Genomic DNA, 23340 nt, shown 5'->3' with positions numbered 1-23340 from the left:
GTAGGTCGCAACCCTTTTGGGGGTTGTGGCCTCTTCGTAAAGGGGTCGCAGGACTTGCTGAAATTTTCTTTTAAAAATACATCTCCGTACATAGAGTGCAGGGTACCATCGTATTGGTCATGTAAACCAATTTTGACCCATTTTAGCATTAAAATTGCAATTTTTTGTGCGCAATTGTCCTGATAAAGTAATTCTGGGAGCCGGTCAGGAAATTGGAAATTGTGCCCCCTTTTGAATGCCTCTGATAAGTTTCGGCACAACAGCACTTGTATTCAGTGTTCGAAATATGGCTCAAAAAGTTACAGGCCAGCCGGGCTTGACCTTAAAAAGTTACCGGCCAGCTGGGCCGGCAACTAGATGCCAGTCAGAAAAGTTACCGGCCAGGCCAAAAAGTTAAAAGGCCAATGGCCGGCTGACCGGCCCTATTTCGAACGCTGCTTGTATTATGCTGTGGGTCGCGTCATATATTTCTTACAAAATTTGGGTCACAGGAAAAAAAGTTTGGGAAGGGCCTGCTGTAATGTGTAAAAATGATACTCTTGATGGAGAAACCATGTTCCAGTTGTTTTGACAGTTAATTATTCTTACTTTCAAGATGATTGAAATCATTTTTATAGCTGCAAAAACAAGCTGTCATGCAGGCAGACCTCATGATCATATACTGATTGATTGTGACAGGCTATATTTGCTGTGCCCTATTTATTTGTAGTATGCTTGATCCCAGCGGGCTTCCATTCACAATGGAGGAGTCAGAGGATGTGCTTCAATCACAAGATTTTTTTTTCGGAAACTGATGAATGTGTTATAGATTTCAGAAATCCTATTTTGCCAGACACTTCCCTTTTCCCTATTTAGGTCTCCCATCACCATACCCAGCAGCATAAAGTGTTGCATATCTTGTCGTTATAAATAATGTGAAATTGTCCACATTTTCTCAAATATTTGGGGATAGCTATAGATTTTTGTGCCCCCACCGGAGGTAACCGTTTTATGTTTTCTGGTTAAGGGCTCGAAATAAGGAGTGCCCAAGGGCCCTCGGCCCCCAAAAATCAGTGAGGGCCCACAAAAGACACATCCGGCGGGCCCAAATGGCCCAAAATATTTGTGGCAATTTGCTCACTTTTTTGTGCGGTTCATAGGTTTTAAACCAATGGCCCAAATTCAGGCCCACAAAAATTTGTGAGGGCCCTCAAACATTTAAGATCAAGGGCCCAAATGGCCCTCAGAAATTCTGGCTTATTTCGAGGCCTGTTTTCCGTCATTCCATCTGTCTGAGGTTGCGAGTGTAATTTCTCAGAACTGGTTAAGGCCTATAATAGTGATGTGAATTGGTGGAGGGGTAGCAATTAGCTGTCTTCAAATTCTATTAGGTTTTGGTTGCAAAATAGGCTAATTTGGTAGCTAATTTGCATAAATTTGCATATATTTTGGTTATTTTTGTAATGCTTTATCCAAAACACTTACAGGCAAGCTAATTCCATACAAATGAGTCATCTTCTCTAATTTTATCTCATTCTATTTTTGTCACCTGTTTTCCTCCGTAGTTCCAGAAGAAAACATAGCCTGCGCGAAACACGGCGCGATGGTCACCAAAGGTGAGATGAGGGCATGTCTACTGGACGGCGATAACACCAACTACGATCTAGACCGTGGCTTCACCAGACATCCAATTGAAGATACCTCAAACCCGGAGGGGATCGTGATCAGACTGGGAAAGCCATGTATTATCAATACTATCAAGCTATTGCTATGGGACAGGGATATGAGGTAAGTGCATGGTCACTGGTCAGTGTGTTATATTTTGTGCAACCCTGTTTTGAAGGAGACTCACAACATAGTGGGCAGTGTCTACTCTCTGGAAATTTTGATGTGCTAAATGAAGCCTTTTCCCCCCAAATTGACCTAAGTTTGGCCTAAAAATTCTGCAAATTGACTAATTAAATACAGAATGTCAAATTCTTGGTGTGCCAAATCTAATTTTCACTGGGCCAAAATAGCGACAGACAGCATCTGACTAAACACCTGGTATTGGATTGATTTTATTGATGTTGGATGGCGTACTACATGTAGCAGCTGGCCACAGCATCTTCGACAAGCGCATTTCAATATTGCATGATTGTGCACACTTTTGTGAATTTACGCAAGCATTAAAAATTTTATTAACGGGATGATTATTAAACCTCACAATCTTCACCTATTACTTATAGAATAAAGTTTTGGAAGATATTGTTGTGTAATATGAGTGTAAAAAGTTGTTTTTCCTTTAAAAAAATATATGTCACCCCAGAAATGGCTTGTTATGTCACATACTGCTTATCATTTCAACTGCACAAGCTTCTGGTTTCTAAATATAATCTTTCGGTTATTTTTGGGGCTCAAACCTAAATTATAATCTCTACATTCAGTGTTGTCAAATACAATTTGTTGGTATGACACAATTTGTTGGTATTTTTTGTATAAAAAGTGCACACAGTATATAATATAATAATTCCCATGAGGGGGTGTTAATTAGAGGTCTGTTTTACATGCACAAAAAAAGGAATTCTCATTAAACACATCAGTCGTCTACACTTCACATGTACTGTGTATGCTTCGTAGTGACGACTGATTATCTTACGATCCATATCATGACGGACTTCTGAAAACTATTCAATGCGACTTTGGTTGTGCGCTGTAGCGCGACTGACTAGCGGCGCCTGTGTACCGCATCGCTGTGCCGCGCCACTGTGACAAGATCGCTCTGAACTTCTAAAACAACAAACTCTGTCAAAAGGTCGATTTGGACACAACTGCTCATGCTCTATGCCACAGGAATCCTGTTGCAAAATCCGTCACTTTTATCCACGTGGTTTTCTCAGTCGTCAATCCAGACGGTTGACGACTGAGGGCAGCAGTCTAGAGCATTTATTAGAGAATATCGTTAGCCTGCTACAATTATTGCCTGAGTCATTTTTTGTAATTTTTAATTTGAGAACAAAGTACAAAATATGGTTCAAGTGTGCATTAAAACATATTTATTGACCAATCTTTACACAAGAACAAATGATAATGAGCCCAACTAAAGGTAATAATCAGAAATAATTAAGAGTGACTATGTAACTGATACATGCTTGAACCATATTTTGTACTTTGCCCTCAAAATTACAAAAAATGACTTGGGCAATTATTATAGCAGGGTGACGATATATGATATACACATGTGTCATTTTTTATCTGTTAATTTATTTCTCAACTAAAAAGTCCCATACACATTCTGTGTTTGATCTGTCACAACTATCATTCCCTGTTTGAAACCCCATGACCTTAACATAGACAAACACGTCAAAATTAATGTGTGGTGTGGTTTCCACTCGGAACTTGGCTCGATATGTGTAGTTAGTCAGTTCATTATGGCTTGTTTATGCATTGTTTTCCAGTTAGTGTTAATCATATTACACAACAAGCAGTCCAGTAATTGCATAATCACTCGATTAAGACAACAACAACCTATGCAATATCACTTTCAGACCGCAAACATGCTCATCAGTCAGTACACAATTCATTGACATCATGTTTGTACTCCAGCTCTACAGAACGACCTTTGAATATGTTTGGTACAAAAACTCATACTCTTACAACTTGGGGTCATAGTTCTAGCTTTAACTTTTGAATATAGACTACTGAACCATGTTATAGCAATGAGAGTATTCTTGGTTCATAGTGTATGTACGTGTATAGCACTGGGGGCAATTGAGTGCGCACAGGATATCCCACATAACTCCTTAAGTTGACAAACTTGGAATCGGGAGGGATTAGGCTGTGAATAGCAAAAATGTGATGATTGATTAACTTAAAAGCAGGAAGTAATTCCTGATTTCACTGCTGAAATAAAAAGTTGTTGGTAGTCCCACTTTTGAAAGTAATAGTTGTTTGCTTACATTGGTACCGTGGTTTGTAATGCGTGTTTAGACTGCTACTCAAGGCGGTTTTGTGTTGTATGAACTTTCTGAAGTTTCTGATCTGCTTGGTTATGTCTGAGGAGTGAAAGTTTCAGTATCACTGTATCATGTGTGTGCACTTAATGAGGGAAATGAACAATTAAAACAAAATTCAAAATAACTCGACTGACGTCTGGTGAAAAAGAGAATGGCCGACATATAATAATGGAATTCATCTACGACAGGAAGTGATAATTTGGGACCTTTGAGAATCATTGCAGACGTGGGAAATCAAGCATTTTAAATGTGTTCCCATCAGAGTTGCCAAACCTGCACCTTGGTAGCCTAATTGGGTGACTTTTGTAGAATTTCCTGACCAGTTGAACATTCCCTGTCCCGTAGAAATTGATGGTTAAGGAAAAAAATTGGGCGACTCTCAACATTGGCTCCGGGGACTTTCGGTAGATTGCTTTCCCATAAAAACCAATAGTTGTGAAAATAATTGTGCAACTTTCCAGCATTTGCTCCCGCGACTTTCGGGGAAAATTGGGCAGTTTTTTGATGACTTGACCTGTAATTAGGGCCGAAGATTTTGGCAACCCCGCGCCGGTTTCCCTTGCAAAGTACACATGTCAGTATTAGTTTCCCTTATGTGTGTATGTGTTTTTGTTTCTATTGATTGAGTGAATTGTTTTAGATTAACCTATTAATTTATTTGTAATGGATACATATATATGATGAGTCAGTGTGAAGGGGAGATGAGTTAGTAAGTTGGGGTAATACATAATAGCTTGGCATTGTCCCATCATGCATATTGCATAACTAAAACTTGGACAGCATCAATAAGGCAATGACCACAATTTAATGCTAATCTGTATAAATAAAGAAAGAAAATAAGTTTTTTTAAACAATTTGTTTGTCTGTGTTGTTTATTTACAGGTCGTATGCATACTATATAGAAGCATCTATTGATGAGAAAGACTGGGTGCGGATAGTAGATCACTCTAAGTACCTGTGTCGATCTTGGCAGACTCTACACTTCCCTTCAAGAGTTTGCAAGTGAGTTACATAAATAAGAAAGTTGTGACATACAGGCTATATCACAGCGACTGGTACCAGTGATTATGGACAAGGCTACCAATGTGATAAAAAGTTATAAACTATAAATTCTGGCCATTCCAAGAAGGTTCTCTTTGCCTGCATTTGGAAAAAGTAAGCTTTTCAATAAACTCTACAACCAATGGGTACCAATCATTTTGATACTGCCTGTAACTTTATGATGTGAGCTTTGCAAATCCTTCAAACTAAGGAATTGTTTAATAAAGTAGACATGATGAAACTCACATTTCATCTTTATGAACATTTCAAGGAGAGCAAATTATATTGTAGACTTCAAAGTGAAATTATCTGACCATTTTCTATTTTAGAAAAAAAAGAGGTCATTTGCACTAGACTTTGAAACCTTTAAAAATAGCAAAGATTTTAAAATTAAGTGTAAAGTATGTGTCGATCATGGTAGACTCTATACTTCCTTTCAAGAATTTGCGAGTTGTGTTACCAAAGACAATGAGAATATAACTTCATGCTGTGAACTTTGCAAATTTTTCAATCGGATTGAAAAATAAAGACATATTTATAATGAAGTAGACATGGTGAAAACTCAAATTTCACCTTCCTGAACATTTCATGGAGAAAAAATTATATTGTAGACTTCAAATTGAAAATGTCTATAGTGTTCACTTCGGTTCAGATTCTTATCAAAACAGTAGAAAGATATTTAAAAAAAAGCGCAGTGATTTATAGTGCGCTACGCACAGGCACAAGACCTAGACGTTGATCCACATCCCTCAGCACACTTTACAGGTTGTCAAACTTTTTAACACGAGAGCGCATTAACCACCGCCAGGGTTTGAACCCACAACCTCTCGCACCATAGTCGAACGCTTTATCGATTGAGCTAACTTGAATGCTGTAAGATAACAGATACAGCTAACTTGAATGCTGTAAGGTGGGCAGGTTAGTGTAGTGGTCTTCTCACTCGCTTCTCACCACTGTGGCCCGGGTTCAATTCCCCGCGGCGCCACATGTGAGTTTGGTTGCCGATCCATGCTCGTCCTCGCAGGTTTTTCTCCGGTGCTCCGGTTTTCCTCCTGCATCTAAAATCGGACCTCTTCCCATATCCCTGTCCCGTCATATCCGGATGGCGCCCCTTAAATTTAGTAGCCTCTGAGCACTATTGGGATTAGCCTGGCTTCGGCCGAATGTTATAAATAAATAAAAAAAAAGATGCAGACTCTTATTGATTCAGTCATGATCAGGCATTGGAGAGATTTAGAATGTAGAAAGATTCAGACTTGTAAGTCAGATTCAGGATTTGAGAGATTTGACCCGACTGACTGCAAAGAAGATTTTCATCACAGCACCATAATGCACCATACTGTTGCAAACCAAACCACCCTAAAACTGGTTTCTGATGCATGTAAGTTCCCATTGAACATGTACACAAGGGGGATCAGTAGCAATATCACTTGAGCTATTATATCACTTGAGCTATTAGGTTTTAGAGGGTATTATGAGTAACCAGGGGTCTCATGTACTCATTACAAGTGTTCAAAAATAAACTGCTCTTAAAGGAACACTCCGGCAATCACAACATTATGCCTTATATGTTCAAAAAACAAAATCAAGCACGAATAAAAACAGCCGGTTCTGAACACGCAATATTCAAAATTCCTGCACCAAAATTGTCCTATTTGTCTATGGCAATGACGTCATGGTTATTTGTGCTCAATTGTCTACAGCCTTCATTTTGTTACTGGGACGTCATTGCCACAGGCAATTTCGGTGCCTGGGATATTTGAATATCGCGTAGTGAGAGACAGCTGTTTTTAAGATCAATATGAGTTTGTTTTTAAAAATAAAACCATGTGATTTGTGCTTGATAATTATTTTTCTAACATATACAAGGCGCATAACAGAGTGATCCTTTAAAAGTATGACAAAAATACTGTTATGAAATTTAAAATGAAATGTGCAGCACACAGTGTGTTCTGGGATGCTATGGAAACCTTCTTTGTACTGACTGTTGTACCATAATCACTGATTCATATATATGCCTATAGCACATGAATTATTTCATGTTATAATGTTATTTATGGACTCCCATGTCAAACTGTTCATATATGAAGACATCAAACTGTAGTGAGTCACATGTTAAGCAAATTCAATTGTATTTGTTTTATTTTATATTATTGCCCATTTTAAGGTTCAAATGCATTGAAAAGCCTATTAAGGTGGCTGTGTACTCTCAGACATGTATGTAGTAAAAGTGCAATAACTTTGTAATTATTCGCGCAAAACATATAAAAGTATACATTTTTATGAAGGCCAGACATCAATAAATCTTAATATAAATACAGATTTGGGGTAAAAACAACAATTTTGAAGAAAATCACAAAAAGTGAGTTTTTGGCAATATTTGTTAGGTACATCATAACAAAAAACACTCTTTCCAAAATATTTTATTTTGTTTTTAGCTCAATCTTGAGGTCCATTCCAAAACGGTTTTTTATTTTTTTGATATTGGCCTTATTTTTTGAGATATTGACCATATAAGGCATCAAAATGAACTTTTTAAAATTCAAAAACGCCTATTTGCACAAAATGATGGCCAAAATCGGAAATAGACCAAAATATAAAAAATGAGAAAACCGTTTCTTGAGTCGATCATGCTTTTTACGATGATCATATTTGCTTACCTATAGATGCTGTATTTATTGAGTTATCGTAGTACCCTAAATCGTCATTTTACCGAGAAAATGAACATTGAAATAATGGCCGTTGAAGTTTAAAGTGGTCACATTTTGCACTTTCATCGAATCTCACAGGAGAATGCGACAGTTTTCGTTTTGTAACTTATATTACGTGAACATCGGGTAAATCCACAGCCCCTTGAGAAGTTTGAGCGAAATCCATTCATAACTTGATATTTAAATCGGGGAAAGAACTTGAAAAACCCACATTTTATCAGCTAAAACGGAGCCATTTGACCACTAGGTTTTTGTGAAATCAGTGCTTCCGTGGTGTTTCTATAAGATGCGCCGCGCATGCAGATAAGCGTCGCATATGCGTCGCGTATTTGTGCGTTAACAAATTGCGCGATACGCAACGCGAGGAGTTGTTATGCGCGTGTACCTTGCTGGTACAACAAAGATTTTCTTTCCTTTTCAATTTCAAACACGAGTGGAATAGTGAATAAAATCCTTAAAATATTGCAGTTGGAGTTTACAAATCTGGATTTTCATTCCTTGTATTTATAAAAAACATAACAAGGTACAAACATATCATAAAACTCAATTTTGAGAAAGAAACAATGGCTAGAGTACACAGCCGCGTTAAGAATTGAACTTTTGGCCCCTGAGTTGTTTTCCTGTCGCTGAAAACAATAACAACAAATGAAATTGAAAATCTCTTTTTGCTAAAATTTTAGAATCGATTTCCAGCCAAAACTGACCCAGATTTGCTTGGTCATGTCACTTGCATGCAGCAGAGTCAACAGTGAACTGAATAATTGAGGTGTCAGGGTTTAACTTCCTGTTTGGCTTAGACTGTTTTTGCCAAAATGATGTTTAACTGTACATGAAGGAGGCACATGAACAAGTAGCTGAAATTAACAGAGTCATATTTACAATGATCACAGATTTCTAGATATTTAATAATATTTAATGTTTTGCTCTTTTTTCAGCATTTTTAACATTGTTAGTGAAAACAATTCTGATTTCTCTTTTCCAAAAGGACCACATTTCATTGCATGTTCAAAAAAGTAGACCTATTAAAGCCATATTATAACATTTGCTGAGGAGGATGCCCTCAATATTTTTCAAATTTTTTTTTTTACACGATTAAATTCAACATGCCCTGCAAAAATCAAGACTCTAGGTGCTGTAGGATCACGAAATGCCCTTTTAAGTTACCCATTTAAAACAAAAGGCTAGCTGACACATAAAAGTAAAAGCATTTAAATTGTCATTCTAAATGTGTCTATTTATGACATTAACCCAGCTTACAGGCCAGGTCATTTGATTCCAAATTAAAATCAAATGACTAATGTGTTAAGCCAATTATCACAATCGGGTTAACATATTAGTACAGTACAGTAGGAAACATATTAAAAGCAGCACAGACAAGATCATTATTTGTAACCCTTACTTATCAACTTTTATCCTTTGTAATGCAGGTATATTCAATAGTAGGCGTTAAGTAACACCGTCAACAAAGTATTCCATTTAGTGTCCTGCGAGGCCTACCATACCAGTTCACCATTTCAACTAGACAATGGTCTTATTGGTAAGTAGATTCCTGTCAACAAAGTACAAACCTTAATAAATAAGGAATCGTTTTGTCAAAATGCATAAATGCCGAGTTGGGCTATTCCAGCTGAAATCCGTACACCCCCTATGGAAAACATGTCATTAATCTCCCACACAGGGAGTGTGAATTTTAGATGGGGTTACCTGAATGAATGACTCCATTTGGAATTCACACTCCTTGTGGAAGATTAAGATCATGTCTTCCTTAAGGGGTATGTGGATTTTAACTGGAATAGCCCATTTTGGAGCAGATGACACTGAATGGGCAACCACATTTAAAATTCACACTCCCTGTGTGGAAGATTAAGGTCATGTCTTCCACAGGGGGTTTATGGATTTCAACTAGAACAGCCAATTGTGTCATTAAAGTATAGCAAAGGTCAACAAGCTGTGTGATTTCACTAATATTTAAGCCACATCATAAGCCCTAAATCCATTGTAACTATAATTGCATAGGATATATATGTTACGAGTTATGAGTGTGGACTTAACATGGGTTAAAGGACTTAAAATGTTATTCTTAGTCAGTGGCTGTGGCTTAGCTTGTTAGCGCTGAATTTCATTAGTTTCTGCATTCCGTCTATCACACGGTAGACGGTAGCAACTGTTTTTGCGAAAGACACTTGTCGAAGCACGAGTATGTAGCACGTTGCATTAGCATAGCAAGCGGATGGGCAGGGTGGACGAAGTCTAGGGGCCCGAGGTTTTCAGGGGCCTTGAGGAAAAGCAAAAATGAAGTGGGTTAGGTCATGATAGGGCTAATAAAGGAGATGTTAAATGGGCCCTGCACTGCTCCTTGTCCAAGGGCCCAAGGCTCTTGCTACCTTTTTTTGCCATTTATCTTGAAATCCACTTAATGTGACTTAACCCCCTTTTAGAACTAACATCCTTGATTTAAGTTGAAAGAATTCTTGTAAACAAGTCCAATAGGTGGTGTTATGTACAACAATGACAGGTTTGTGCCAGAACTTGGCATTTTCTCAAATTGACTAATTTTCTCACTTATGGTTTGGCTACTTCCTGTAGGAACTTGTCATCGAAAGGGTTGTTGTTACGGAGCTACTCATAAATAAGAAAGAAGTTAATGATAGCTTATTGTTTGCATTCTTTGAGCCTCATTCAAAATAGCTTGGGTTCGCTGATGTACACACATTCGATCTGAGAAACTTTTACCGAGGTTACATTTAATATCACCATGTGAATTTACAAGAATTATTTGATCATATTTATGAACTTTTTGCCATTTTGTTTTCTTCCACTTGAAAAAGTTCCACCCTTCAAAGTTAACTAGCTAGGTTCCTCATGTTTCATATTGCAGTAGAAAATGTAAAAAGCCTTAATGTACGATCTTTTTAAATTTTTAGATTTTTCTTTTTTTCTTCCAAAATGATAATATGTAATCATTATGAAAGTTCCCAATACATTTGGACGTGAAAAACATTGGAAATTTGCAAAGAAACAACATCATAAACTTCATTTCTAACACTCAAAATATCTTGCACTTTTTGGATTAGGACACCGAGTGCGGCCTCAGAGTTAGTCTCCTACGCAGCCAGTTTGGTTATGCTCCCTCCACATGTGTGGAGGGAGTGTAACCAAACTGGCTGCGTAGGAGATTAAGATTTGCGATTGTTCCGACATATTATCATAATCTTAAAAATTATGATAATATGTCAGACCAACAGAAAATCATCCCGTTTTACTACAAATAGGGCGAATTTGACAGTTTGCTCATGGATGCAAGTTGGAACATGTATAATAAGTATTACAAATATGCCAAAAAATCGGTTTGAAAAAAATAAAGGAATACTCTGAAAAAAGATCGTACATTAAGGCTTTAAACTTTCCCATAATTTTCTCAATACAGTTTGTCAAAATACAACGTTTGTTTTGATCTGTCATATTCAAATAAATATTGACTGTCCTGGGTGCTGATTTTGCAGAACATTTGAGGAAGTCTGGTCTGGTTTTCTTTACATGTCAAATATTGGAAACTCACACTTTGCACTTTGAGTGGCTTGTAATAGATGTTTTATGCAAACCATATTATTTTTATTTTGATATTTGCAGTATTCTAAACTATTCGTAAGAAAAACAACCTATGAAACATATTTGTTCTCATATGAATGGATATCTAAAATGAAATTTAGCAATAAATCACCATATTATGTGTGTATTTGTCAATTTTAAAGTGGACAAAATTTTGACCTGTGATATGGTGTTGACTGTGCAAGGGGTTATTATGGGTGTAGTGGACATGGATCTCATACTCCATAAACCCTAATTATGATGCCAATTTCCCTCAGTTAATATTTATCACATAAAGCTGTCATTTTTGGTTAACATTTTGAAAAATAACTTTTTATTGATCTTAAAATTTTTATTGATCTTAGGATAATTAGTTGGAAGTAAAATGTGAAGGTTTTGATTACACCTTGCAATTTGTGTGACATAAATTGTTTCTGTAAGGAAATTAATAGTATGAGACTTTCATTCCTGAATGCATTTCCTTATCTTAGCATTTTACTGTGTCAATGCATGCTATGGTATTTTGAAACCTTTCCAGTTGAGTACAAATTGGTACACATCGTACTGCATCTGTAGATCACTGTGCAAACTCCTGTTAAGGTATCTCGCACAGAAACAACATCATAAGTAGAATAGGCACTTGTAATACAGGCATGAGAATTTTCAGTTTTAAAACTCAAGTGAATTCATTTTCTTTCTTTTTTTTAGTCAAAATTTCCTCAACTTTTTTTAGCCTGTTTTTGGTGCTTTTTGCCCAATTTCACACACATTTTCAGTTCTTTTTAGCAAAGTGGCAGCCTCATGCCTGGTAATAGGAAAATAATAGGAATCCATCACAAAATTATGATAGGTTCAAACTGCTTGTAACTTTACGACAAATTATTTAAGACAGGGAGGATCGGAGCATAACCTAGCGACGCGTTTGCACTCAAATACTGAGAATATTAAAGCTGACACACAAGAGGAATGGTATGGTTTCTATAAAAGCAATCCCAAGACTTTGATATAAGAGTGTCTTTAAAAAAAATTTTAATTTTTAAAAACTAGAATAAAATATCTAGGACCTCTTCTTTTTAAAATTTTGATCAACTTCACCAAATATATTTGAAATGTGGGCGAAAATCAAGCTTAAGTGAGTCCTAGATATTTTTATCTAGTTTTTAAAAATTAATTTAAAAAAAATTTTACTCAAGAAGTTGATCTTAATCTGCCACACATGGAGTGTGAATTCCAAATGGGGTTACCTGAATGGGTGGTTCCGTTTAAAGTCTATACCCACTGTGTGGAGATTAAGGTCATGTCTTCCACAGGGGGTGTATGAATTTCAACTGGAACAGCCATATTGTCACAATGAAAAGTGGTATGTATTAACTAAGCCTGTAATCTCTCTCATTCTTTCCAGTTCCAACTGAAAATGTAGCAACCACCAAAGCCAGTGCTAGTGTAATAGAAGGCGTGAGCAGAAGCCGGAATGCCCTCCTGAATGGTGACACACAGAATTATGATTGGGACTCGGGTTATACATGCCATCAACTGGGCAGTGGCTCCATTGTAGTACAACTGGCGCAGCCTTACATTATTAGCAGTATGAGGTCAGTGGTCACAATAGTGTTTGTCTTTTACGCAAGGTTTAACACTATTAAATGACAGCTCCAGGGTTATAGCCACGCCGATCGGGAGTAACCGGCACGGATCAGCGCCGACCGGCACTAAAAAATTAAATTAAATAAAAAAAATTTTTTTTAAATTTATAAAAAAAACCAAATTAAAAAAAAACCAAATTAATTAATTTTTCCCCAATTTTCCTCAGTTACCAAATCCAAGATGGCAATTGAAATATTCACATCTTTCCACACAACCAAATGGCTGTTTTTGCTGTAAAAAATGTCTTCCCAAATCAGTATTATTGTGCAATATATTAATGATTGAAATAAATTATGTTCTTATGTCTCGCCAAGTATTGATTTCAGTTAATAAGACATTTCTTCTCTTTATATCATCAGGTTACTACTATGGGACTGTGATGCCAGGACATACGGTTATTATATAGAAGTATCTACTGATCAACAGCACTGGGAGAGAGTAGCCGATAAGAGTAAAGAGTCTTGCAGGTGTGTAATGTCAACATCTTTTTAAACTTTTGCCCATATTTCTGCGTGGATAGCAACCACTCTTTTTTTTTTAGTTCATTGAAAATTTATTCAGTAAAATATGTAACCACAATTGAAATTCACATTCCTTGTGTGGATGGTTAAGAGAACAACCCAAAAGTTCGATGAAGCCCTATAAACGAAAGTCCTTTCGTTAGAAGGCTAACCCCCTCCCCTCTAACGTAAGTGTCAAATATCGAAAATTCCAACCCGTATTCATTGGGCACAGGGCCATCGCTACCGGTCGATGGGGTTGTGGAGGGGTGCGACATTGCTAGGATATTGATCACGTTCAAGAAACAATGATTCTATTTTATTTTGAAATATTTTTCTTCATTAAAAATTAGGAATTGCTGGATTTTCAAATAAAAAAGAATCAAAACGCGGTACCGCTGCTTTAAAAAATAAACTTACAAGTTGCAGGTTGCGAGCACTGCCCTCTATATTTGTTTGAAATCATTTTGATGCAACCACTGTAAAATGTCAATATCGTACTTCAGAAAATACTAAAATTTTACAATTATATATTAAATCCTTAAAAAAGATCAACTTTGACCGATGTTCTAATTACTTCTTTATAAACGTAATCGGACATTTTGAACCCCCTCCCTCCCTAACGAAAGGACTTCGGTTATAGGGCTTCATCAAACTTTTGGGTTGTCCTATCACATACAGATTTCAACTGGAATAGCCCACAGTTGGCAAACAAAGACTTCACAAAGAGTAACACAGATGTTACACATCTATAGATGAGTTGACTTCTGACGTCAATGCTTGGCAGTATTTGCACGCATCATCGCAATTTCCATTGTATGCGCCTGCGCGCGCATCATATTTCGTTCAGGGCTCGTGTTTTTAAAACTCCCACCACATCACAATAAGGCTATTGAACACTGTAGTGGTTGCATGGGGTTCACTCAAGCATATTGATATACCAGTCCCTTGCCTTTGTTGATAAACATTGAGGTCAACTCATCTATAGCTTCACAATTATTAATCGTATTCACAACATTTTAACACAGAAATACAGGTGGGTTATGTAAGCGCATTTTGATACCTCATTTGCCCAATTCCATTCAATATTAACAACACAGCAGTATTTTTAAAGAAAAAACTCTGAATTTAAAAGTTGCAGTAAATTGAATCCAGCGCGAAGATGATGGCAGGTTTTACATGCCACAATGCTTGCATTTAACGACCATTGATCGCTGTAAGTGCAACTTTTAAATTCAGGGTTTTTGCTTTAAAAACACTGCTTATCAAAATGCCATACATAAACCATCCATCTTTCCAGGTTAAAATATTGTTAATACAATTAATAGTTCTGACACTATAGACATATTTGTAACGGCTGTGTTACTTTTTGTGAGGTCTTTAGTCAGGGTTGTTGATTTTTTGATTTTTTTTTAATAAAAAAAAAAAAAAATCGGATTTTTTTTATATTTAAATCGGATTTTTTTATTTAAATTTTTAATTTTCTTTATTCCAAGAACTGCTATACCCCATGATAAAGTCAAAAGAGTACCAGTGGATTGCTAGTCATATGCACAATCCTACCAAGTATTTACAAGTATTTACAAAAAAAATCAAAACATGTTTTTACATGTGAAAATTTCAAAGAAAAAAGTGGGTAAAATCATGGGAAAAAACCTGTTGAATTCTGCACCTTGAAGATGAATTTTCAGCAATAGATAAAGTGACATCATAGAGGTATTTTAATTGTATCCAAAAGTTGTAGAAACATTAGGAATGAAGTAAAACAGTCAATTTAAGAAAGAAATTAACTTATATTGATCAGAAATGGTAAAAAATGAAAAAAGTTGATTTAAATCAGTGATTAAAAAAAAAAATCAAGTGATTTAAATTGCGATTTAAATCAGTGATTTAAATCGCATCAGTGATTTAAATCGGCGTGATTTAAATCAAACAACCCTGTCTTTAGTGGACATCAAGCATAACATACATTGACTTCATCCTCTCATTTCAGGTCATGGGAACGTCTACATTTTTCCAAAAGAGCAGTGACTTTCGTCAAAATTGTAGGAACTCGCAATACAGCCAACGAGGTGAGATTTATTGAAAGAAATACAGGGTGTATCAAAATGATTGGTACCCAACAGTTTCCAGTTATTCTGGGCAAGACCACTACAACAAAATGCAACATAGGAGCTTCCTTATTTATAGATAAATGTTATGATGAAAGGTCATAAAACTATAAATCCTGGGCATTTCAAGGGGATCCAAGGTTGCATATTGAAGAAGCAGGCTTGTCAATAAACACCAAAAACGATGGGTATCATGGACAAATTATGATGGGTAACATTTTGATACAGGCTGTAGTTTATGTTTTATCTTAATCTTGGCTTGTTACCTAAAGGGGGAATCGGGTGTAACTAAGAAATTATTGTAAGACGACAAAGTTGCTACGACGGCACGCATAGTAGGTGATAAAAGTGGTTTTCCAAGTAGAGTGTTTGGATGCGAGCCGTTAGACCAATAGGCCTATAAAGTAAACGCCGTGTCAGACAAAAGTCTTTGAACATGGCAAAAGTTTGAAGTCAGCAAAAACATCTAAATCCAGCGATGCTGAGGTCTTCATCAGTGCTCGGGCCCCAGTAAAAATTAGAAATACTGGAGACTCGTTTCTGATTAGAAAACATTAGCACAAACGTGTATATCTAACCCGAGCAGACGAGCCACTTCTGCGGTTGATGGTGTTGTTTACTGCAGAGCTGCATGGTTTAACACACGACAGGCGCAGATGGAAGATGCAACTGGTGACGCAAACACTGACGCACAGTCCATGATGTTGTAGGCTGGGTGCGGAGGATGAACATAACTGGAGTCGGATGATTATGATGACCAAAGTTCAGTACAAACCAGTAGAGCTTGACTGGAGTCGTAGCGAATAATAGTTTAAAGTTAGAAGACAAAGTTGCTACGTCGGCACACATAGTAGGTGATAAAAGTGGTTTTCCTAGTAAAGTGTTTGGATGCGAGCCGTTAGACCAATAGGCCTATAAAGTAAACGCTGTGTCAGACAAAAGTCTTTGAACATGGCAAAAGTTCAAAGTCAGCAAAAACATCTAAATCCAGAAATTGTTGTGTTATAATGGTATTGGGGGCAATGATTAGATTTATGTGAAGATTATTTATCACCGCTTTGGTTTCAAATGATCTATCATTTACTACATTTTGACACAAGTTTAAAATTTGCCCGAGCAAAGATATTAGTAATTGGGATTGCCGTCCATCATAGGGCTAGATAGCTCAGATGGTAAAGCAATGGTCTCGCAAACCAGAGGGCACCAGAAAATATTCTAAATTTTGTACAATTTATCCTGTTTTGAAGAAAGGGCTAGCCTATGATCAGCTATCATTACAAAATTATGAAAACCATTGTTAATTCAATAAAGACATTTTGAACCGACATTGTGTGGGCAAGTTGATTTGTGGACTCTAAATCAGTATTTGACCATTTTCAAAGTTCAGAACTTCGGACTCCTTAAAATGCTCATTAGACCCCATTAATTTGGGTTTTGCAGGGCTTAAAGGGTCCGGAAAACATCAATTGGACCCTTTAAATTTTTGAGCTCGCGCTATCCCTGCTCAATGGTATAATTTGACAGCAAACTCAGCTCAAATCATTTTGATTAGACAAAACTAACATTTACTCTGCATATTCTCCAGGTTTTCCACTGTGTGCATTTTGAGTGCCAGGCGCAACCCGCAGAAGGCAACGAAGAACAGGAGAACAGCGACAGCGATAGCAGCGGTCCTCCAATGGAGATCGATGGCAGTAATCAGCAGCCGCAGCTACCCAGACCATTGCAAGGGGCTTCTCCGCCGAGAGGGTCCATGCAGTATCAGTTCCCACAAGGAGGAGCAGAAGGTGACAGGTTTTGAAATCTTTGATGTGGATGACAAGATGACAAAATGGGTCACAAGCTGTATTTAAAATGGGTCAGAAGCTGTGTTTAACAGGTTACAAGTTTTGTGTAAGCTAGCTCAGTATAAGCTCAGAGAAGGGGGCAGAGTCCCATGCCAGCCAGTTGTAAGCAAGACAGTACTGTGCTTGCGGTCGCGTAATGTCACCTTGCTGTACATATTTATATAGCGCTGCTATAAACATTTAGAACGTAACACTAAATGTTGACAAATACGATTCATATAAACAATGGAGAAAAACAAAACAATCAGCAAATATGAAAAAAGGTTGGTGGATAAAATATATTGTCACCCAAGTATAGAATGATTGCTTAAGCTTGAAATGTGTGCTATGAGTATTCAGACCTATCATATGGATATGGGTGTAATGGAATATTCCGGTTGAAAGTCATACACCTCTGGAAGACACGACCTTAATCTCCCACATAGGACACTCCCTTTGCGGAGATTAAGGTCATGTCTTCCATAGGGAGTATATGGATTTCAACTGTAATAGCCAGTGCATGTATGATATGGTATCCCTCCATGAGCTGAGAATGGAGAATGTGGGATCTGAATGACATTAACAAATCTTAAACAGTCTTAATGATTTGTTGTCGCTTACAAGTTGGAATCATGGTGGCATGGGGGATTATACAAAAGGGCCCATTTCATAAAATATGTGTTTGAGCTTATCCTGTGTTTGATTCACACATTGAAAACCATTGTAAATCAAAGATAAGTCTTTACCTGTGAGTCTTTGGTTCACTAGTAAGGGTCATCATTCATAAGCTTCCTTCAAAGAAATATGCAGTTTTCATGTATTCTGTAAACGGCCATAATGTTTCAGTTATGTTATTATATTCAAAATGCTATATGCAGCTGATACCTCATACTGGTTGCTATTATAATAGTTGGGCTATTCCAGTTGAAATCCTTACACCCCATATGGAAGACAAGACCTCAATCTCCCACACATGGGATGTGGAATTCAAATGTAGTAACCCATTTAGGTAATCCCATTTTGAAATTCACACTCCCTGTGTGTAAGATTAAGGTCGTGTCTAACGCAGAGGGTGTAAGTATTTCAATTAGAATAGCCCAACGCTACAAATTTTACTATTTACTGTTTATCAGAAATTTGGTTGTTGAACAACATTTTCCCTTGCAGCTGCATTATCTACCGATTATGCACTGATGTCTTTTAATTTAATCTGATGATAATTTTTTCAGATAAATTTTGCAAATTATCAATAGTTTTAATGTCAGCACCTGCACCAATATATATTTTGCATATAATATAATTATAATAATTTGATTTTGGAAGTGAAATATCTAAAACATCATGTGATGACAACTTTAAAAAAAAAGCAAAAAAGCATCATGTGGAACATTCATTATGATAATTGAACATGTGTCGCTAGCTATTCATGCAACCAGCCAGAGGTTGCTCTTGATTTAAAGAGGAAAATATGAAATCTATTTCATACTGCTCATATTGATCAGTAATTATTAGAGTGCCAGCCTATGCGCAGCGATAAATTGGCCAACAACTTCTTCAGATCATCGATTCATATTCTCTTGGTCGGGCTGACGTCACAAAGGGGAAATAGCCTTGTAAAACCAGTGTGCGCATGTGCAGTTCCCCTTTCTCGAGCTGGTTGCTATGCGCGCTTGTGCAAAGGGGACGACGGGGACAATGTTCCCGGATGTCCGACCGAGTGAATTTAGATCTTGAAGGCTGGCTAGCTGTAACACAAGTATCAAAGAGATGTATGTTACATTAAGAAGTTCCCCTTTATATAACTTTACATTTGAAAGTTTGTCAATCAGTGCAGATTATATCACTGAAAAGTAACATGCTGGTGTCCTTGTTTCATATTTGTGAACTGAACCTTGTGTGTTATAAAAACACAAGATTGTCTACCTTATCTAATATGTGACCATCCACCACAAAATGGTAGTAAAGTCGGCTCCAGGTCATTTTTCTGTTTATTGCCGATTTTGAAAGAATTCACTTTCAGCTTTAAAATGACACCTCAACCAGCTTCATCGGACATTTGGAAGTGAAGTTATGGTTCATCAAAGGTCAAATTCCTAATATATTTTACATAGAAATCCATATACTGTTTTTGATTTATCTCAAAATGGAAAATGCCGACTTTACGACCAGTTTGTGGTGGATGGGCACATATATACTACCAGCTATAGGCCTACGTCTATGTAACATGTTTATGGGTATCTATGTATTATGTATGCGATGAGTATCATGTGAGGCCTTTATATATTGTAATCAGTGGCGTGTCCGGGGGGATGCTTTGGGCTGAAGCCCCCCGCACTTTGTTAAAAATCATGTAAAATCAGCCGCAGGAACAGATCCTGGACACGCCGGTGGTAATTCATGTCCCATGTCCAGTACTCGGTCAAGTATACAATTCATGATGTCTTACATTATATGTGTCATGATCAAGGGGAATGAGTCACATGTTGGCCCTGGTCGAAAATGAGTTTTACACATACTTGTAAAGAGGACATTGAGAGCTTTCAGAAACTGAAAACCCCATGTTGATACGACTTTTCTTTGTGAAGTTACGTCAATTTATCAATCGCTGAAAACAATATAAAACAAAAGAATTTTAACACTTTCTTTGCCAATATCTCAAGATCAATATAAGCGACATGCGACTCATTTCCCTTGACCGTGTCACATATATCTATTACTTTATCAAGTGACAGACTTTTATGTAGCCTTTAATATGCTATTCAGGTTAACCAATGTCGTATGTCCTGTATTTAACTAGTTGTGTAAATTAAGTGGACATGTGCAGTGGAATTTTGGTTTATGTTATATTATCCATGAAGCCAGCATACTTCATATTCAAATTAGAATATTTGTGCATTCACTAGATCCTGTTTCTTGTTGAGTTGAAGGGGTTTTATTAAGATCATTACGTAATTTTTTTCCGAAAAGAGTGTATGGCTGCACACGTCTAAAGTCACCTCAATTTTGGGCTCAGTTGGCATAATTGAGCAAAAGCAGGCATTGATGCATACCTAAGACTATGCCAGAGCTTGTAGGTTTTAGTTTCAAGGGGTGCAGGAAGGATTACTCACCATATCGTCAGCCTGCTACGCTAAATGCCCAAGTCATTCTTACATGTTTCTCATTTGCAATTTTGATTTTCTGAGTAATTTACCCATAATTCATCAAATTTCAAATTCCAGCCGCATTTTTCATAAACTTGTGGAATACATCTCTCTTGATGTATGCCATGAAGAATGCGGCTGGAAATTTGATGAATTATCGGTTTATTATTCAGAAAATTAAAATTGCAAATGAGAAACATGTAAAAATGACTTGGGCATTTAGCGTAGCAGGCTGACGATATGTCGTCTTATCCTATCGCAGGTGGAGTGATTATTGCTCGCCTCAAAATTCATCAACACTAATTGCGGTTTAATTTAAATTTCATCACGCTTCTCAGGCAAGTGATGTGCATCCGTCATTCCATATTTGAAACTCAAACGTGGATGCCATTTATTAGGACTATGCAAATGAGGTTGTCTGAATCCATATTCAATCGACATACCGTGGACGTTTTCCGCCATTTTGTTTGTGTAGTTTTGTGTGTATGGAATTTAACCAAGCAATTACGGATGTTATATTTCACATACGATAGAGGACGTATTTTCCAAATACATTAGACATGCAATTGCGGTTGTTTGCAGACCTTAAACCGAGGACGATCCCCCATTGCAGAGTGGTTCACAGTTTAAATGGTTGAAGTGTGTGTGTGTGTCCTCGTTTGCTGGCAAACACCTACATGTGCGCACCACCCACACACACACAATGGAAAAAGTGAAATTCCATCAGAATAAAGCCCCTAACTGTGGTTCTATTGAATGCACAATAATCTCAGGAATCTGGTAGAATTGAAATTCTATGACCAACATGCCAAATGATACCATGCAGTATTTCATTGTAACCAAACCAACTGTTATTGTTATCCTTAAGACATTAAGCACAAACCTGTATGTCAACCCTGAGTAATAATTACTAAACAAACTTTATATGATATGTCAACCCTGAGGAATAATTTATGTAACAAATGTGATCAGCTGATGTGACTTGGTTTTAATTTTGAATTATTAAACCCCAGCACTGAAAGTGTTTTTGGCTATTGAAAAGGAAAGAAGGAGCGAAAGACAGAAGATGAGCGAAGAAGTAACTTAACGCCCCAGGATTCAACCTTAGAACGCTTCGAGTACCAAGTACAAGATCACCAACCAGTAGCCACAGGTCTTTCGCTGGCCCGGCAAACGAAAGTGTGTGTATATACGACTTAGGGTGATAGGGTCATGGCATCACACAGGATGGATGCATGTATGCACAGTGGTTTTGCATTGTAAGATTTTATAGAGTTACGGTTAAAATGGAGCGGTGTATGCCTGGCAAATATCAGCCGTACAGGATTCCAAGGCTAGAATATAGTTATACTGCTAGCAATTGATGTCAATGGTTTGGCTAACGAGCTAGATTCTGTATTGTATTTTAAAAAGTGCAATCCATTTCAATAGGGACAAACTTCTAAATTGATAGTTTATTCATTTATTTTGTTTTCCTGGTGATTTATAGAAGTGGAAGAAAGGAAATTTAAATACGAGTTATAGAAAACAAATATTGAATGTTTTTATCTTAATGTAGATTATTCATCTAGTAGTTCAGAACATTATTTTGTAAATTAAATCTAATGCAATCAGATGCCTGATGAAGTCCGATGCTTTCGGACGCAACATAGCAAAGTGAGTTGCAAATTTTAGTTCCAGTGTTAGATTTAATTCACAAAATAATGCATTGAATGCTTTTATGCTCTCAGTGGAAAGAATATATGTTCAATAATTGTTCATTTGGTGAAATATGAACAGTTCCATAGAACTCGACAAAACCTCGTTGAATGGAACAGTCCATATTTCACCTTATGAAAATATTTCTTACCATTATACTCATAAACATACAATATTTGTATACCAACCAATGAACACTTTTGTTCAGCACTGGGTGATAAGCACAGAGGAGGAAGAAACAGAGCGCGTACAACCAGTCAAAGTCCCCGTGTATTGTATGGTGTAAGTTCTCGCATATTCATGAGGGCCGATTGTTCGATCGTGCCGTGTCTAACTATCACGCCAGCGCTGCGTGCCTTCGCGTATACGCGAGAGCGCATCGCGTGCTTTCGCGATTATGCGATAGACCGTGTAAATCTGCGGTAATTGCGTAACAATCTCGCCTGTCGCATTTCATGGAACAATCGGCCCTCATTATCGGGTGATGCTGAGACTTTGACTGGTTGTACGGGCTCTGTTTCTTTCTCCTCTGTGGTGATAAGCCTATCAGCAGACATTTTGATAATTGCAATAGTGCTTAATAGATTGGACATGTTTTCATAATAGTATTTATGAATAATGCGAATCTTGTACTGAAAATGGACTTGACACTCTTGGCTTATGCTGACCAGTTGTGGGGTGTGTTTTCTTCTTTGTGTCTTTATTTAAATCAGCTTAATTTCTGAAGAAATTCAAAGATGAGAAATATTTGAATATATCCTAATAATCATATTATATGTTAAGCTATTTTATGTCCTGAAGTGGACGTTTAAATGAATTGTCAGATTTGGTTCATATTGTGATTTTGTACCTCACATTGAGGCATGTAACAAAATAATCCTGATTCACAAGTTTTTGAGTTCAATTGCGCTAACAGTGTTGATAATAGAACAGCATGGTGGTAACCATCATGGGGGACGAAGGTAACAGATTTTCATTCATAACGTCTAAAACAGAACACATTTCATGTGCATTATCAGAAAAATATGAGCTCTCCTCTGATGCCAATATCTATGTTGATAAGATAAAGTGAGAGGGGATTTAACGCTGTTGATCCCCTGAGCA

General features: G+C 37.1%; 1 protein-coding gene across 1 annotated transcript in view; it reads left to right on the top strand.

Annotated features, from left to right (window-relative positions):
- LOC140153506 (BTB/POZ domain-containing protein 9-like) overlaps window positions 1–18822 on the top strand; it is a 38785-nt gene extending 19963 nt beyond the window's left edge. The window contains 7 exon segments of the mRNA XM_072176274.1: window positions 1545–1767; window positions 4857–4976; window positions 9154–9263; window positions 12717–12906; window positions 13318–13425; window positions 15452–15530; window positions 17155–18822. Of these exon segments, the coding sequence (XP_072032375.1) occupies window positions 1545–1767; window positions 4857–4976; window positions 9154–9263; window positions 12717–12906; window positions 13318–13425; window positions 15452–15530; window positions 17155–17370 (1046 nt within the window). The 3' untranslated portion in view covers window positions 17371–18822.
- Window positions 18823–23340: the final 4518 nt, after the last annotated feature.

This window comes from Amphiura filiformis, chromosome 5 (genome assembly GCF_039555335.1).
Source record: "Amphiura filiformis chromosome 5, Afil_fr2py, whole genome shotgun sequence".
Classification (NCBI taxonomy): domain Eukaryota; kingdom Metazoa; phylum Echinodermata; class Ophiuroidea; order Amphilepidida; family Amphiuridae; genus Amphiura; species Amphiura filiformis.
The sequence above is the reverse complement of the archived record's forward strand: the minus strand, read 5'-3'. Positions and strand labels throughout refer to the sequence as shown.